The sequence below is a fragment of the Macrobrachium rosenbergii genome, chromosome 25, assembly GCF_040412425.1.
Source record: "Macrobrachium rosenbergii isolate ZJJX-2024 chromosome 25, ASM4041242v1, whole genome shotgun sequence".
NCBI classification, from domain to species: domain Eukaryota; kingdom Metazoa; phylum Arthropoda; class Malacostraca; order Decapoda; family Palaemonidae; genus Macrobrachium; species Macrobrachium rosenbergii.
The window spans coordinates 14,933,015-14,950,816 of NC_089765.1; the positions used below are offsets into that span (position 1 = coordinate 14,933,015).

Below are 17,802 nucleotides of genomic sequence, written 5' to 3' on the forward strand. Positions count from 1 at the left end.
ACCCACACAGCAGGTCAGCCACCCACAGGACCTACCACTCCAGCAGGTCAGCCACCTAACTTCACCTTCTGGACCTACCACCACCCAGCAGGTCAGCCACCACCACTGTGAGCCAATACACCTGCAGTTGGACCCACCACCACTCCAGCAGGTCACCAACACCTACCCAACAGGACACCACTCCCCACCACCACAACAGTTCAGGAGTCACCACTCACACCACACTTCCACAGCAGGACCCACCACCACTCCAGCAGGTCAGCCACCACAACTATGCCCTCAGAACCCACCACCACTCCAGCAGGTCAGCCACCTGCACCTACACCACTACACCTCTCTCACCTGCAACTACTCCTATCACTTTCTCAGCTGACCTCCACCCCACCACCACCTGCTGGACAAACTCCCTGCCAGGTCAGCAATTACACCCTTAGGACCCACCACCACCCAGCAGGTCAGCCACCCACAACTACAGTTGAGGAACCACCACCACTCCAGTAGGTCAGCCACCCACCTGCCCCACCACAGGACCCACCACCACTCCAGCAGGTCAGCCACCAACACTGCTAACAGGTCAGCCACCCCACAGGGACCTACCACCACTCAGCAGGTCAGCCACCACAACTACATCCTCAGGACCCACCACCACTCCAGCAGGTCAGCCACCTACAACTACACTTACTGGAACCACCACCACTGTACAGGCCAGCCACAGCCAGGACCCACCACACTCCAGCAGGTCAGCCACCCAGCACCCCTACCCCTACAGGACCCACCACCACTCCAGCAGGTCAGCCACCCACAACTTCAGTTGAAGGACCCACCACCACTCCAGTAGGTCAGCCACCCCACCTACCCCTGAAGGAACCTACCACCACCCAGGTCAGCCACCCACAACTACACCTGCTGGACCCACCACCACCTCAGCAGTGCCACCACAACTACACCTGAAGGACCCACCACCACTCCAGTGGGTCAGCCACCCACACCTACCCCCCCTGGAACCACCACCACTCCGGCAGGCCAGCCACCCACAACTGCACATAACACCGCACCACTCTAGCAAGTCAATACCAACACCTACCTCCCTACAGGACCTACCTCCCAGCAGGTCAGCCACCCACAACTACATCCTCAGGACCCACCACCACCCCAAGAGGTCAGCCACCCACACCTACCCTGGGACCACCACCACCACAGCAGGTCAGCCAGGAACCACCACAACCCTCCAGCAGGTCAGCCACCTACAACTACACCTGCTGGACCCACCACCACCACTCCAGCAGGTCAGCCCTTACCCACAACTCCAGTAGCTGACCTAGGGAACCACCACTCCAGCAGGTCAGCCACCCACACTTTACACCCTGAAGGACCCTACACTCCAGCAGGTCAGCCACAGCACCTACACCTGCTGGACCTGCCACCACAGAAGGTCAGCCACCACAACTACACCTGCTGACCCACCACCACCAGCAGGTCAGCCACCCACAACTACAGCTGAAGGACCCACCACCACAGCAAGTAAGCCACCTGCAACTACACCTGCTGGATTACCACCCTCCAGGTCCAACCACCCCACACCTACAGTTGAAGGACCCTACAGGACCCACCACCACCCCTACCCACCACCACTCCAGTAGTCAGCCACCCACAACTACACCCCAGGACCCACCACCTACTCCAGAAGGTCAGCCAACCACAACTACACCCCAACCTGGACCCCTTCCAGCAGGTCGGCCACCTACAACACCACTTGTAGGTCAGCCACCCACACCCACCACCACTCTACAGTCAGCCACACCCTACCCTACCACTAGCACCACCCAGCAGGTCACGAATTCACACCACACATCCTAGGACCCACCACCCACCCCACAGAAGGTCAGCCACCCACAACTACACCACCACCACTCAGCAGGTCCAACCTACAACTACACTCCAGCAGGTCAGCCACCCACAGGTCAGCCACACCTACAGTTCTGGACCCACCACCACTCCAGCAGGTCAGCCACTCCACACCTACACAGGACCTACCACCACTGGAACCACCCACCACACCTGCTGGACTTTGCTCAGAGGGTAGGCCAGCCACCTGCTGGACCACAACTCAGCAGGTCCAGCCAGCAACTGCAGTTGAGGACCACCACCACAATAGCAGGTCAGCCACCAACACTACCCCTACAGGACCTACCACCCACTCCCGAGGTAGGTCAGCCACCCACAACCACCCTCAGGACCCACCCACCACTCCAGAAGGTCAGCCAACCACAACTTCCACCTGCTGACCCACCACCACTCCAGCAGGTCAGCCACCACCTACCCCTACAGGGACCACTACCACCACACCACTCCAGCAGATTGACCCACCCACAACTACACCCTAGGACCCACACCCGCCAGAGGTCAGCCACCCCACAACTACACCTGCTGGACACACCCTCCAGCAGTCCAGCCACACAACTACACCTTCTGGACCTACCACCACTCAACCCAGGTCAGCCACCTGCAACTGTCCTACTGGAACCACCACTGTAGTAGGCCAGCCACCCCACCTTTACAGTTGAGAGGACCCACCACCACTCCTAGCAGGTCAGCCACCAACACCTACCCCTACCAGGACCTACCCACCACTCCAGAAGGTCAGCCACCCACAACTTCATCCTCAGGACACCACTCCGCTGGTCGTACCCACAACTACAGCTGAAGGACCCACCACCATCCCATAGGTCAGCTACCAACTTCACCTGAACCCACCACCACTCCAGCAGGTGGCCACACAACCACAGTTGAAGGACCACTACCACTCCAGCAGGTCAGCCACCATCACCTACCCCTGCAGGACCTACCCACTACAGGACCCACAACCATCCTCCCCACCACACCACTCCGGGTCAGCCACCCACAACTACAGCTGAAGGACCCACCACCACCCAGCAGGTCAGCCACCCCAACAACTACACCACCACTGGTCAGCCACCCACAACCAGAGTTACCACCACTCAGCAGGTCAGCCCCACACCCACCCCTACAGTGACCTACACCCTCGGTCACACCCACCACCACTCAGCAGGTCCAGCCACCCACAACTTCCTGCTGGATATACCAGGACCTCAGCCACCAACAACTACAGTTGAAGGACCCACTCACCACAACAGTGGGTCACCAACCACACCTGCTGGACCACCACCACCCAGCAGGTCAGCCACCCACACTCACTACAGGACCACCACCACTCCAGCAGGTCAGCCACACACAACTACACCTGCTGGACCCACCACCACTCCAGCAGGTCAGCCACACAACTACCTGTTGACCTACCACCACTCCAGCAGGTCAGCCACCCACAACTACAGTTGAAGGGCCTACCACCACAACCAGTAGGTCCAGCCCACCACATCACCTTACAGAACCTACCACACCACCCAGGTCAGCCACCCACAACCTTCCTGGACCTACCACCATCCAGCAGGTCTGCCACCTACAACTACACCTGCTGGAACCACCACCACTGCCTGCAGGTCAGCCACCCACAACCACACCCTCAGGACCACCACCACCCAGTTGAACCTACAACTACACCCATTGACCCACCACCCCTGTAGCAGGCCAGCCACCAACACCTACCCCAGCGGACACACCACCACCCAGCAGGTCAGCCACCAACACCCACTCCCCACAGGACCACCACACCCAGCAGGTCAGCAGGACTACATCCACCACCACCACCCAGGTCCAGCCACCCACAACTACAGCTGAAGGACCCACCACCACTCCAGCAGGTCAGCCACTCCAACTACACCTCCTGAACCCACCACCTCAGCAGGTCAGCCACCCACAACTACAGTTGAAGGACCCACCACCACTCAAGCAGGTCAGCCACCCACACCTACCCCTCACAGGACCTACCACCACTCCAGCAGGTCAGCCACCCCACAACTACACCTGCTGGACCCCCCACCACTCCAGCAGGTCAGCCACCCACAACTACAGCTGAAGACCACACCACTCCACCCAGCAGGTCAGCCACCCACAACTACAGTTGAACCACCACCACTGTAGTAGGCCAACCACCCCCAACTACCCCTACTGGACCCACCACCACCCAGCAGGTCAGCCACCAACACCTACTCCCTTCAGGACCTACCACCACTCCAGCAGGTCAGCCACCCACATCTACACCTTCTGGACTTTACCACCACCCAGTAGGTCAGCCACCCACACCTAACACCTTCTGGACCTACCACCACTCCAGCAGGTCAGCCACCTCACATACTGGAATACACCTGCTGGACCACACAACTGCTACCACCACCACTCCAACAGGTCACCACCCAAGAAACTACACCTTCTGGACCACCACCACTTCAGCAGGTCAGCCACCCACAACTCATTGAACCACCACCACTGTAGCAGGCCAGCCACCCACAACTACAGATGAAGGACCACCACCACTCCAGCAGGTCAGCCACTGACACCTCCACACCAGGACCTACCACCACTCCAGCAGGTCAGCCACCCACAACTGCTGGTCCTCAGGAACCACCACCGCCCCACAGGTCAGCCACCCACAACTACAGCCAAAGGAACCCACCACCACCCAGCAGGTCAGCCACCTACAACCACACCTGCTGAACCCACCACCACTCAGCAGGTCAGCCACCCACAACTACAGTTGAAGGACCCACCACCACTCCAGCAGGTCAGCCACCCACACCTACCCCTACAGGACCTACCACCACCCGCAGGTCAGCCACTCACACCACACCTGCTGGACTTACCACCACTCCAGCAGGTCAGCCACCAACAACTACAGTTGAAGGACCACCACCACAAACAGTAGGTCAGGCACCCACACCTACCCCTACAGGACCTACCACCACTCCAGCAGGTCAGCAACCCACAACTACACCCTCAGGACCCACCACCACTTCAGCAGGTCTGCCACTCACAACTACACCTGCTGGACCCACCACCACCCTGCAGGTCACCCACCCACAACCACACCTCACGATCCACACTCACCACCCAGCAGGTCAGCCACCACACCACCCTACTGCAATCACGACTCACTGTAGCAGGCCAGCCACCCACAACTACCCCTAAGGACCAACCACCACTCCAGCAGATCAGCCACCACAACCAGCTTCTGGACCCACCACCACTCCGGCAGGTCAGCCACCCCACCTACACAGCTGGACTTTACCACCCACCCAGCAGGTCAGCCACCACAACTACACCTGCTGGACCACCACCACTCCCTTAGGTCAGCCACCAACAAACTACACCGAAGGACCCACCACCACAACAGTAGGTCAGCCACCCACCTACCCCTACAGGACCTACCACCACCCAGCAGGTCAGGCCACCCACAACTACACCTGGGACCCACCACCACTCCAGCAGGTCTGCCACCCACAACTACACCTGCTGGACCCACCACCACTCCCTGCAGGCCCCAGCCACCCACAACAGCCTACACCCCAGGGACCCACCACCACTCCAGCAGGTCAGCCACACAACCTACGCCCTGAAGGCCCACCACCACTCCAGCAGGTCTGCCACCCACAACGCTACAGTTGACAGGACCCATCACTACTCCAGCAGGTCACACCACCACTCAAGCAGGGACCCACCACCACTCCCAGGTCCACCAGCACCTACACTAAGGACCCACCACCACTGTCAGCAGGTCAGCCACCCACAACTACAGTTGAAGGACCCACCACCACTCCAGCAGGTCAGCCACCCACACTCTACCTAAGGACCCTACCACCTCCAGAAAGCAGGTCAGGTCACCCACCTACCTTTCTGGACCTGCCACCACTCCAGCAGGTCAGCCACCCTACAACTACAGTTGAAGGACCCACCACCACTCCAGCAGGTCAGCCACCCACAACTACCTGCACCACCACCACTACAGGACCACCCACCTACAGTTGGGGACCCACCACCACCCATCAGGTCAGCACACACCTACCCCACAGGGCCACCACCACTCAGTGGGTCAGCTCCACAACTACACCTGCTGGACCCACCCACCACTCCCGCAGGTCAGCCACCCACAACTACACCTTCTGGACCCACCACCACTCCAGCAGGTCAGCCACCTACAACTACACCCTCTGGAACCACCACCACCCAGCAGGCCAGCCACCCACAAATTTACAGTTGAAGGACCCACACCACTCTCCAGTAGGTCAGCCACCCCTACAGGACCTAGCACCCCCACAGGTCACTCCCCCAACTACATCCACAGGACCCACCTATTCACCACAACTACCTGCTGGACCTCACCACCACTCCAGCAGGTCAGTCACCACAACTACACACCTGCATTACCACCACCACCTCCAGCAGGTCAGCCACCAACAACTACAGTTGAAGGACCCACCACCACTCCAGCAAGTCAGACCCACCCTACCCCAGGGACCTACCACCACTCCAGCAGGTCAGCCACCCACAACAGCTACACCCTGAACTGGTTTCACTCACTCCAGCAGGTCTGCTACCCACAACTACACCCCTGCTGGACCCACAGGTCAGCCACCTACAACTACAGTTGAGGACCCACCACCACTCCAGTAGGTCAGCCACCACCTACCCCTACACTGGAACCACCACCACTCCCAGTAGGTCAGCCACACCGGAACACCCCAGTCAGGACCACCACTCCCAGGTCAGCCACCAACACCTACACCTGCTGGACCTACCACCCACTCCTAGCAGGTCAGCCACCCACAACTACATCCTCAGGACCCACCACCACTCCAGCAGGTCAGCCACCCCACAACTACACCTAGGACCCAGTTGAAGGGACCACCACACACTACCACTCCAGCAGGTCAGCCACCCCACACACCTTCTGGGACCTGCCCCTGAACCTACCACCACTCCAACCACAGGTCAGCCACCCATAACTACAGTTGAAGGACCCACACCACTCCAGGGGGTCAGCCACCCAGACCCTACCCACAGGACCTACCACCACCCAGGTCAGCACCACAACTACACCTGCTGGATTACCACCACCCAGCAGGTCAGCCCACCCCAACTACACAGCTGAAGGACCCACCACCACTCCAGCAGGTCAGCCACCCCCCAACTACACCCTACTGGACCCACCACCACTGTAGCAGATCAGCCACCCACAACCACAGTTGAAGGACCACACCACCTCAGTAGGTCAGCCACCAACACCTACCCCTACAGGACCTAGCACCACCCAGCAGGTCAGCCACCCACAACTACATCCTGCAGGACCCACCACCACTCAAGTAGCCACCCACAACTACACCTGCTGGACAGCAGGTCACCCCAACTACACCCTGGGACCCACCACCACTCCAGAAGGTCAGCCACCCACAACTACCCCTGGGACCCACCACCACTCCAGCAGGTCAGCCACCCACACCTACACCCTCAGGACCACCACCACCACTCCAGCAGGTCAGCCACCCCACAACTTCACCTGCTGGAAGGACCACCACTCCAGAAGGTCAGCCACCCTACCCTGCAGGACCTACCACCACTCCAGTAGGTCAGCCACCAACAACTACCCACCACCACCATCCACCACCCACACCTTAGGACCCACCACCACTCCAGCAGGTCAGCCACCAGGACACCACACCACCCAGCAGAGTCAGCCACCACAACTTCACCTTCTGGACCACCACTCCAGCAGGTCACCCACCTTGCACAACTACTGACCAATACCACCACCCAGTTGAGGACCCACCACCACTCCAGTCAGGTCAGGACCTACCCCTACAACTACCACAGAAGGTCAGCCACACAACTACACCTTCTGGATTCTCCACCACTCCAGCAGGTCAGCCACCACAACTACACCTGGACCCACCACCACTCCAGCAGGTCAGCCACCTACAACTACACCTTCTGGAACCACCACCACTCCAGCAGGCCAGCCACCCACAATCACCTTCTGAAGGACCCACCACCACCCCAGCAGGTCAGCCACCAACACCCACTACCCAACAGGACCTATCACACACCACCAGCAGGTCAGCCACCCCACAACTACACCTGCTGGACCCACCACCACTCCCTGCTGGTCAGCCACCCACAACTCAAGGACCACCACCACTCCAGCAGGTCAGCCACCCACAACTACACCTGCTGAACCCACCACCACTCCAGCAGATCAGCCACCCACAACCCCAGCACAGGACCCACCACCACCCAGCAGTCAGCCACCAACACCTGCACACCTTCTGGACCTACCACCACAAGCAGGTCAGCCACCCCACATCACCTTCTGGACACCACCACCCAGCAGGTCAGCCACCCCACAACTACACCTGCTGGACCTACCACCACTCCAGCAGGTCAGCCACCTACAACTACACTTACTGGAACCACCACCACAGGAAGGTCAGCCACCCACAACTGGTTACAGGACCTACCACACTCCATCAGGTCAGCCACCCACACCCCTACCCCTACAGGACCCACCACCACTCCAGCAGGTCAGCCACCCACAACTTCATCTTCGGGGACCCACCACCACTCCAGCAGGTCAGCCACCCACAACTACAGCTGAAGGACCACCACCACTCCAGCAGGTCAGCCACCTATCACCTCCCTTCTGACCCACCACCACCCAGCAGGTCAGCCACCCACAATACACCTCTGACCTACCACCACCCAGCAAGGACCCATCCACCACTTACCACCACCCAGTGAGGTCAGCCACCCACAACTACCCCCCTGGACCTGCCACCACTCCGGCAGGTCAGCCACTCACAACTGCACTACTGGAACAGTAGCGCAGGCCAGCCACTCCACAACCAGTTGAAGGACCCACCACTACCCATCAGGTCAGCCACCAACACCCACTGCCTGGACCTACCACCACTCCAGCAGGTCAGCCACCCACAAACTGGCACCTTGAGGACCCACCACCACCTCCTGCAGGTCAGCCAACCACACCTACCCTGGGACCCACCACCACTCCTCCAACAGGTCAGCCACCACAACTATGCCCTCCAGAACCCACAACCCTCCAGCAGGTCTTGCCACCTACAACTTCCACCTGCTGGACCCACCTACTCTGCAGGTCAGCCACCCTGATTACACACCCTTAGGACCCACCACCACTCCAGTAGGTCTGGCCCTTTTCTAGCTACACCTACTGGAACCACCACTGTAGCAGGCCAGCCACCCACCTTTACAGTTGAAGGACCCTACACTCAAGCAGGTCAGCCACAGCACCTACCCTACAGGACCTGCCACCACTCAACCGTCAGCCACCCACAACTACATCCTCTGGACCCACCACCACTCAGCAATTCAGCCACCCACAGCTACAGCTGAAGGACCCACCACCACTCCAGCAAGTCCAAGCCACCTGCAACTACACCTGCTGGATTACCACCCTCCAGCAGGTCCAACCACCCCACAACTACAGTTGAAGGACCACCACCACACTCCAGCAGGTCAGCCACCCACACCTACACAGGACCTACCACCACTCCAGCAGGTCAGCCACCCACAACTACACCTTCACCACCACCACTCCAGCAGGTCAGCCACCCACAACTACACCTGCTGGACCCCACCACTCCAGCAGGTCAGCCACCAACAACTACAGTTGAAGGACCCACCACCACAACACACAGCAGGTCAGCCACCCACACCTACCTCACAGGACTCACCAACACCCAGCAGGACAGCGCCACCCACAACTACGCCTCAGGACCCACCACCACTCCAGCAGATCTGCCACCCACAACTACACCTGCTGGACCCACCACCACTCCCAGCAGGTCAGCCAACCACAACTACACCTGTTGGGACCCACCACTGACTCAGCGGGTCAGCCACCAGCAACTGCACCTACTGGAACCACCACCACTGTAACAGCAGGCCAGCCACCCACACCTGAAGGACCCACCACCACCAAGAAGGTCCCACCACCCCATCTCCAGCAGGACCTGCCACTCACCAGGCAACAACCCCTCAGGACCACCACCACTCCAGCGGGATCCACCACAACCACAGCTGAAGGACCCACCACCACCCAGCAGGTCAGCCACCACCACACCTGGAACCCACCACTCCTCCAGCAGGTCGGCCACCAACAACTGCAGTTGAAGGACCCACCACCACTCCAGCAGGTCAGCCACCCACACCTACTCCCTACAGGAACCACCACCCCCCAGCAGGTCAGCCACCCACAACTACACCTTGAAGGACACACCACTCCAGCAGGTCGGCCACCAGCACCTGCCCCTTCTGGACCTGCCACCACTCCAGCAGGTCAGCCACCCATAACAACTAGGCCAGCCCTCAGGACCCACCACCACTCACGCAGGTCAGCCACCCACAACTACAGCTGACAGGACCTACCACCACTCCCCAGATCAGCCACCCACAACTACATCCTCCTGAACCCACCACCACTCCAGGGTCAGCCACCCACAACTACAGCCGAAGGACCCACCACCACCAGCAGGTCAGCCACTCCACAACTACCCTACCGGAACTCCACCACCACCCAGCAGGTCAGCCACCTACAACTACAGTTGAAGGACCCACCATTACCCAGCAGGTCAGCCACCCACACCTCCCCTACAGGCAGGTCACCACCCAGGACACACTACACCTTCTGGACCTACCACCACTCCAGCAGGTCAGCCACCTACAACTCAGACCCACCACCTGCAGGTCAGCCACCAACAACTGGAACCACCACCACAACAGTAGGTCAGCCACACACAAGGACTACCACCACCCAGAAGGACCCACCACCACTCCAGAAGGTCAGCCACCAGCAACTACCCCTGCTGGATTTACCACCACTCAGCAGGTCAGCCACCCACACCCACTACCTACAGGACTTGAAGGTCAGCCACCCACCACTACACAGGACCCACCACCACTCCAGAAGGTCAGCTAGCCACCCACCTGCCTACTCCAGCAGGTCACCACCACCACTCCCGGCTCCACCACCACCCAGCAGGCCACCCACAACTACACCTGCTGGACCCACCACCCTGCAGGTCAGCCACTACACCTACTCACAGGACCTCCACCACCCAGCAGGTCAGCCACCCACAACTACCTTCTGGACCCACCACCGCCCAAAAGGCTCACTCCACAACAGGGAATTACGGCCACCTGCAGGTCACTACGCCTGGAACCACCACCCAGTAGGTCAGCCACCCACAACTACAGATGCACTCCACCACCACCACTCCAACCTGCTGACTTACCACCACCCAGCAGGTCAGCCACACCTGCACCGGGACCTGCCACCACTCCAGCAGGTCAGCCACCACAACCACCTGGACCCCACCACTCACCCCAGGTCAGCCACCACCACCCTCAGCTCCACCACCCAGCAGGTCAGCCACCACAACTTCAGCTAAAGAACCACCACCACTCAGCAGGCCAGCCACCTACAACTACAGCTGAACCCACCACCCACTTCAACAAGTCAGCCACCCTGGCCTACCCCAACAGGACCCACCACCACTCCGAAGGGTCAGCCACCCACCTACCCTACAGGACCTGCCACCACACTCCGGCGGGTCAGCCACCCACAACTACACCTGTGAGCACCACCACTCCAGCGGGTCGGCCACCAGCAACTGCAGTTGGACCCACCACCAGCAGTGGGTCCAGGCACACACCTACCCTACAGGACCTGCACCACTCCAGCAGGTCGTGACCTACAACTACACCTCAGGACCCTGCCACTTCCAGCGAGTCTGCCACCTACAACTACACCTGCTGGTACCACCACTCCTGCAGGTGCCCACCCACGCTTCACCCTGCGATCCACCACCACTCCAGTAGGTCCGGCCACCACAGTACTCCTACTGCAACCACACTCCAGCTGGAGCCACCCACAACTACAGTTGAAGGACCCACCACCACTCACCCCAACAGGTCAGCCACCAACACCTACAGTTACTGGACCCACCACCACTCCAGCCCACCACAACTACATCCTTGAGGACCCACCACCACTCCAGCAGGTCAGCCACCCACCACCTACCCTCAGGACCCACCACCACTCCAGCAGGTCAGCCACCTACAACTACACCTGCTGAACCCACCACCACTCCAGCAGGTCAGCCACCCACAACTACAGTTGAAGGACCCACCACCACTCCAGTAGGTCAGCCACCCACACCTACCCCTACAGGACCTACCACCACTCCAGCAGGTCAGCCACCCACAACTACACCTGCTGGACTTACCACCACTCCAGCAGGTCAGCCACCACCACTCCAGCAGGTCAACTACACCTTCTGGACCCCACCACCACTCCAGCAGGTCAGCCACCCACAACTACACCTACTGGACCTACCACCACTCCAGCAGGCCAATACCCACAACTTCAGTTGAAGGACACCACCACTTTCAACGGGTCGGCCACCAGTACCTGCCTACAGGACCTGCCACCACTCCAGCAGGTCAGCCACCCACAACTACATCCTCAGGACACACACTCCGTGGTCAGCCACCCACAACTTCAGCTGAAGGACCCGCCACCACCCAGCAGGTCATAAATCATAAACTACACCTGCTCAGGACCCACCACCACCCAGCAGGTCTGCCACCACAACTACACCTGAAGGACCCACCACCACCCGGTAGGTCACCCACCCACACCTACCCCTACCGACCTACCACCACTCCGGTGGGTCAGCCACCACAACTCCTAGTTGAAGGACCCACCACCACTCCCAGGCCAGCCACCCACAACTACACCTTCTGAAGGACCCACCACCACTCCAGCAGGTCAGCCACCCACACCTACAGTTGAAGGACCCACTTCACTACTCCAATGGGTCAGCCACCCGCCTACCCTCAGGACTCCACCACCACTCCGGCAGGTCAGCCACCACAACTACACCTGCTGGAACCCATCACCACTCCCAGTGGTCAGCCACCCCGCACCTGCCCTGCTGGACCTGCCACCACTCCAGCAGGTCAACCACCCACAAGTACAGCCTTAGGACCACCACACCACTCCAGGGTCAGCCACCCACAACTACACCGGACTCACCACCACTCCAGCAGGTCAGCCACCACAACTACACCGTCCGGGACACCACCACTCCAGCAGGTCAGCCACCACAACTACGCATAGGACCCACCACCACTGTAGCAGGTCAGCCACCCACAACTACACCCTCCAGGAACTACCACCACTCCAGCAGGCCGGCCACTCCACTTCACCTGAAGGACCCACCACCACTCCACCAGGTCAGCCACCAGCAACTGCACTCCCTGAGGACCACCACCACTCCAGCAGGTCAGCCACCCACAACTACCCCCAGGGACCTACTCACCACTCCAGAGGGGCCACACAACCACCTGCAGACCCCACCACCACTCAGCGGGTCAACCTCCACAACTACCACAGTTAGGACCCTAACCACTCAGTAGGTCAGCCCACCTACCCTACAGGACCTGCCACCACTCCAGCGGGTCGGTCTTACAACTGCATTTGCTGGACACACCCTCAGATTAGCCACCTGGCAACACCTGCTGGACCTTACCTACACTCCAGCAGATTCAGCCACCAACAGCTACAGTTGAAGGACCACCACAACAGTAAGTCAGCCACCCACACCTACCTCAACGGACGTGCCACCACTCCAGCAGGACAGCCACCCACAACTACAGCGGAAGGACCCCACCACCACCTCAGCAGGTCAGCCACCTCACAACTACCAATAGAACCCACCACCTGCTGGAGCCACCCACAACTACCCCACCACCACTCCTGCAGGTCAGCCAACCACACCTACCCCTATAGGACCACCACCACTCCAGCAGGTCAGCCACCCACAACTACACCTACAGGACCACCACCACTACAAAGGTCAGCCACCTACAACCACCTGCTGAACCCACCACCACTCCAGCACCAGCCACCACAACTAACACACAAGGACCCCACCACACACAGTGGTCAGCCACCCACACCTACCCTACAGGAATTTACCACCACTCCAGCAGGTCGGCCACCCACAACTACACCTGAAGGACTTTTCCTCCAGTAGGTCAGCCACCCGCTTCCTGCTGGACAGGACCTCAGCTGGTCACCACCTACCAGCTACACCTACCACAAATCTGAAGGGACCACCACTGTAGCAGGTCAGCCCCCACAACTACAGTTGGAGGACCCGCCACCACTCCAGCAGGCGGCCACCACACCTACCCTGCAGGACCACCACTCCAGTAGGTCAATGCCCACACCTACCCCTCCAGGACCCTTCCACCACCCAGCAGGTCAGCCACCACAACTACACCTGAAGGACCACCACCACTCCAGCAGGTCCGGCCACCAACACCAACCCCTACAGGACCTACCACCACTTCGGAGGTCAGCCACCCACAACTACATCCTCAGGACCCCACCACCACTCCGTGAGTCAGCCACCCACAACTACAGCTGAAGGACTGACCACTCCAGCAGGCTCGGCCACGAGCACTTACACCTAGCTGAATCACCACCACTCCAGCAGGTCAGCCACCCACACAGCACTTGACAGGACCTACCACACCACCCCAGGTCAGGTCCACCCACCCACCTACCCTGGACCTACCACCACTCCATCAGGTCAGTCACCACAACTACACCTGCTGGACTTTTCACCACCCAGCAGGTCAGCCACCACCCACAACTACACCCAGGAGGACCTACACCTGCTGAATCCATCACTGTAGCAGGCCACCAACAACTACAGTTGAAGGACCCACAACCACAACAGTAGGTCAGCCACCGACACCTACCCCCTACAGGACCTCCACCACTCCAGCAGGTCAGCCAACCACAACTATACCCCTGAAGGACCACCACCACTCAAGCAGGTCAGGCCACCTACAACTACACCCTCAGGACCCACCACCACCCAGCAGGTCAGCCACCACACCTACATCTCAGGACCACCACCACTCCAGCAGGTCAGCCACCCCACAACTGCCACCCACCACTCCAGCGGGGTCAGCCACTCCACAACACACCTGTGAACCACCACCACCCTGCAGGTCAGCCCTCCACAACTACACCCTTAGGACCCAGCACCACTCCCAGTGGGTCAGCCACCCGCACCTACCCTACCAGGACCTACCACCACTCCAGCAGGCCAGCCACCCACAACTGCACCTGCAGGACTACCAGCACCCAGCAGGCTCGCCACCACAACTACAGCCTTCTGGTTCCCACCACTCCAGCAGATTGGCCACCCACACTACTCCCTGGAACCACCACCACTCCAGCAGGCCAATACCCACAACTACAGGAAAGGACCACCGCACCACCACAGCAGGTCAGCCACCAACACCTACCCCCTACAGGACCTGCCACCACTCCGCAGGTCAGCCACCCACAACTACAGCCTCAGGACCCCACCACCACTCCATGGGTCAGCCACCCACAACTACACTCCGCTGAACCCACCACACCACTCCAGCAGGTCCAGCCACCTACAACTGCACCTGCTGAACCCACCACCACTCCAGTAGGTCGGCCACCACACCTACCACAACCCTCCAGTGGGTCCAGCCACCCATACCACCACTCCAGCAGGTCAGCCACCCACAACCACATTTGCTGGACTTACCACCACTCCAGCAGGTGTTAACACAACAACACCTGCTGGACTTCTACCACCGCAGGTCAGCCACCAACAACTACACTGAAGGACCACCACCACAACAGTAAGTCAGGCCACCACACACACCTCAGCCAGGACCCCACCACCACTCCAGGCAGGTCAGCCAACACCGACCCCAGGACCCACCACCACCCAAGCAGGTCTGCCACCCACAACTACATCCCCTGGACCCACCACCACTCACGCAGGTCAGCCACCCACAACTACAGCTGAAGGACCACCACCACTCCAACAGGTCAGCCACCTGCAACTACACCTACTGGAACTCCACCACCACTCCTGCAGGCAGGCCAGCCACCCACAACTATAGCTGAAGGACCCACCACCACTCAAGTAGGTCAGCCACCAGCACCTACCCCTGCAGGACCTGCCACCACCCGCTTGGGTCGAGCTTAAACTTCACCTTGGACCCACCACCACTCCAGGGTCAGCCACCCACAACTACAGCTGAAGGACCACCACCACTCCAGCAGGTCAGCCACCTACAACTAGCCCTGCTGAACCCACCACCACCCAGGGTCAACCACCCAGAACTACACCCACAGACCCACCACCACCACTCCAGCAGGTCAGCCACCCACCTAACCCTGCTGGACCTACCACCACTCCAGCAGGCCGCCACCCACAACTACGCCTTCAGGATCTACCACCACCCAGCAGGTCAGCCACCTACACCACCTACTGGAACCACCACTCACTGTAGCAGGCCAGCCACCCACAACCATGTTGAAGGACCACCACCACTCCAGCAGGTCGGCCACCAGCACCTACCCTGGGACCTACCACCACTTCAGCAGATCAGCTACCACAACTTCATCCTCAGGACCCACCACCACTCCCGTGGGTCGGCCACCCACAAGCTACAGCTGACCCACCACCACTCAAGCAGGTCGGCCACCTGTGCTTCACCTAGTGAACCACCACTCCAGCAGGTCAGCCACCCACAACTACAGTTGAAGGACCACCACCACTCCAGTAGTCAGCCACCCACACCTACCCCCTACAGGACCTACCACCGCTCCACCAGGTCAGCCACCTACAACCACACCTGCTGGACTTACCACCACTCCAGCAGGTCAGCCACCCACAACTACAATGCCTCTGACCCACGCACCACTCCAGCAGGTCAGCCACCAACAACTACTCATTGAAGGACCCACCACACACCACAGGCCAGCCACCCGACACCTACCCAGCGGGACCTACCACCACTCCAGCAGGTCAGCCAACCACAACTACACCCTCCGGACCCACCACTCCCGCAGGTCAGCCACACAATACACATCTACTTTCCTCAGTTTACCCACTACTCTAACCCAGGTCAGCCACCCACACCTACACCTGACAAGCCCCGCCACCACTCCAGCAGGTCAGCCACCTACAACCACACCTGCTGAACCCACTCACCACTCCAGAGGTCAGTCACCCACAACTTCAGTTGCTGGACTTGCCACCACTCCAGCAGGGTCAGCCACCCACACCTCAGGACCCCACCACCAGGGTCAGCCACCCACAACTTCACCTGCTGGACACCACTCCTGCAGAGGCCAATACCCACAACTACCCTACAGGACCTACCACCACTCCAGCAGGTCAGCCACCCCACAACAACACCCACTCTGGACCCACCACCACTCCAAGGCCCCACCAACAACTACACCTGCTGGACCCACCACCACTCCAGTAAGCTCGCCACCCACACCTACCTCAACAGGACGCACCACCACCCAGCAGGACAGCCACCCACAACTACGCTACACAGGGACCCACCACCACCCAGCAGGTCAGCCACCCACAACTACACCTGCTGGACCCACCACCACTCAAGCAAGTCAGCCACCCACAACTACACCCTTGGGACCCACCACCACTCCATTGGGTCAGCCACCCACCTACCCTATGGGACCTACCACCCCACTCCAGCAGGTCGGCCACCCACAACTACATCTGCTGGACTTACTACCACCAGCAGGTCAGCCACCCAACACCCTGGACCTGCCACCACTCCAGCAGGCACTGCTACCACCACCGCTCCAGCAGGTCAGGTACCCACAACTTGAAGGACCCAGGCCACTCCAGCAGGTCAGCCACCAACACCTACCCAGGTCAGCCAGCCACCCACAACTTCACAGCCTCAGGA

General features: G+C 60.1%; 2 protein-coding genes across 2 annotated transcripts in view; both read left to right on the forward strand.

The window, feature by feature from the left end:
* Positions 1 to 273: 273 nt before the first annotated feature.
* Positions 274 to 11,695, forward strand: LOC136852175 (mucin-2-like). Its single transcript, XM_067126619.1, has 11 exons — positions 274 to 497; positions 1,095 to 1,235; positions 1,389 to 1,759; positions 2,813 to 3,289; positions 4,652 to 5,032; positions 5,690 to 6,448; positions 8,164 to 8,585; positions 9,197 to 9,502; positions 9,789 to 10,281; positions 10,574 to 10,689; positions 10,946 to 11,695. Exons 1-11 carry the CDS (start codon positions 274 to 276, stop codon positions 11,693 to 11,695), a joined length of 4,440 nt encoding a protein of 1,479 aa, XP_066982720.1.
* A 1,125-nt stretch (positions 11,696 to 12,820) lies between these two features.
* The window catches only part of LOC136852176 (mucin-12-like), a 58,293-nt gene continuing 53,311 nt past the window's right edge, over positions 12,821 to 17,802 (forward strand). Inside the window, 5 exon segments of the mRNA XM_067126620.1 lie at positions 12,821 to 13,102; positions 13,506 to 14,041; positions 14,837 to 15,574; positions 16,027 to 16,594; positions 16,983 to 17,702. Coding sequence (XP_066982721.1) covers positions 12,821 to 13,102; positions 13,506 to 14,041; positions 14,837 to 15,574; positions 16,027 to 16,594; positions 16,983 to 17,702 — 2,844 coding nt within the window.

Coding starts and splice junctions, on each gene's coding strand:
- LOC136852175 (XM_067126619.1), top strand. CDS start 274: ATGCCCTCAGAACCCACCACCACTCCAGCAGGTCAGCCACCTGCACCT. Junction 8,586..9,196: donor GACCACCACCACTCCAGCAG/GTCAGCCACCTA, acceptor CCACCTTTACAG/TTGAAGGACCCTACACTCAA. Junction 9,503..9,788: donor ACCTACCACCACTCCAGCAG/GTCAGCCACCCA, acceptor CACTCCCAGCAG/GTCAGCCAACCACAACTACA.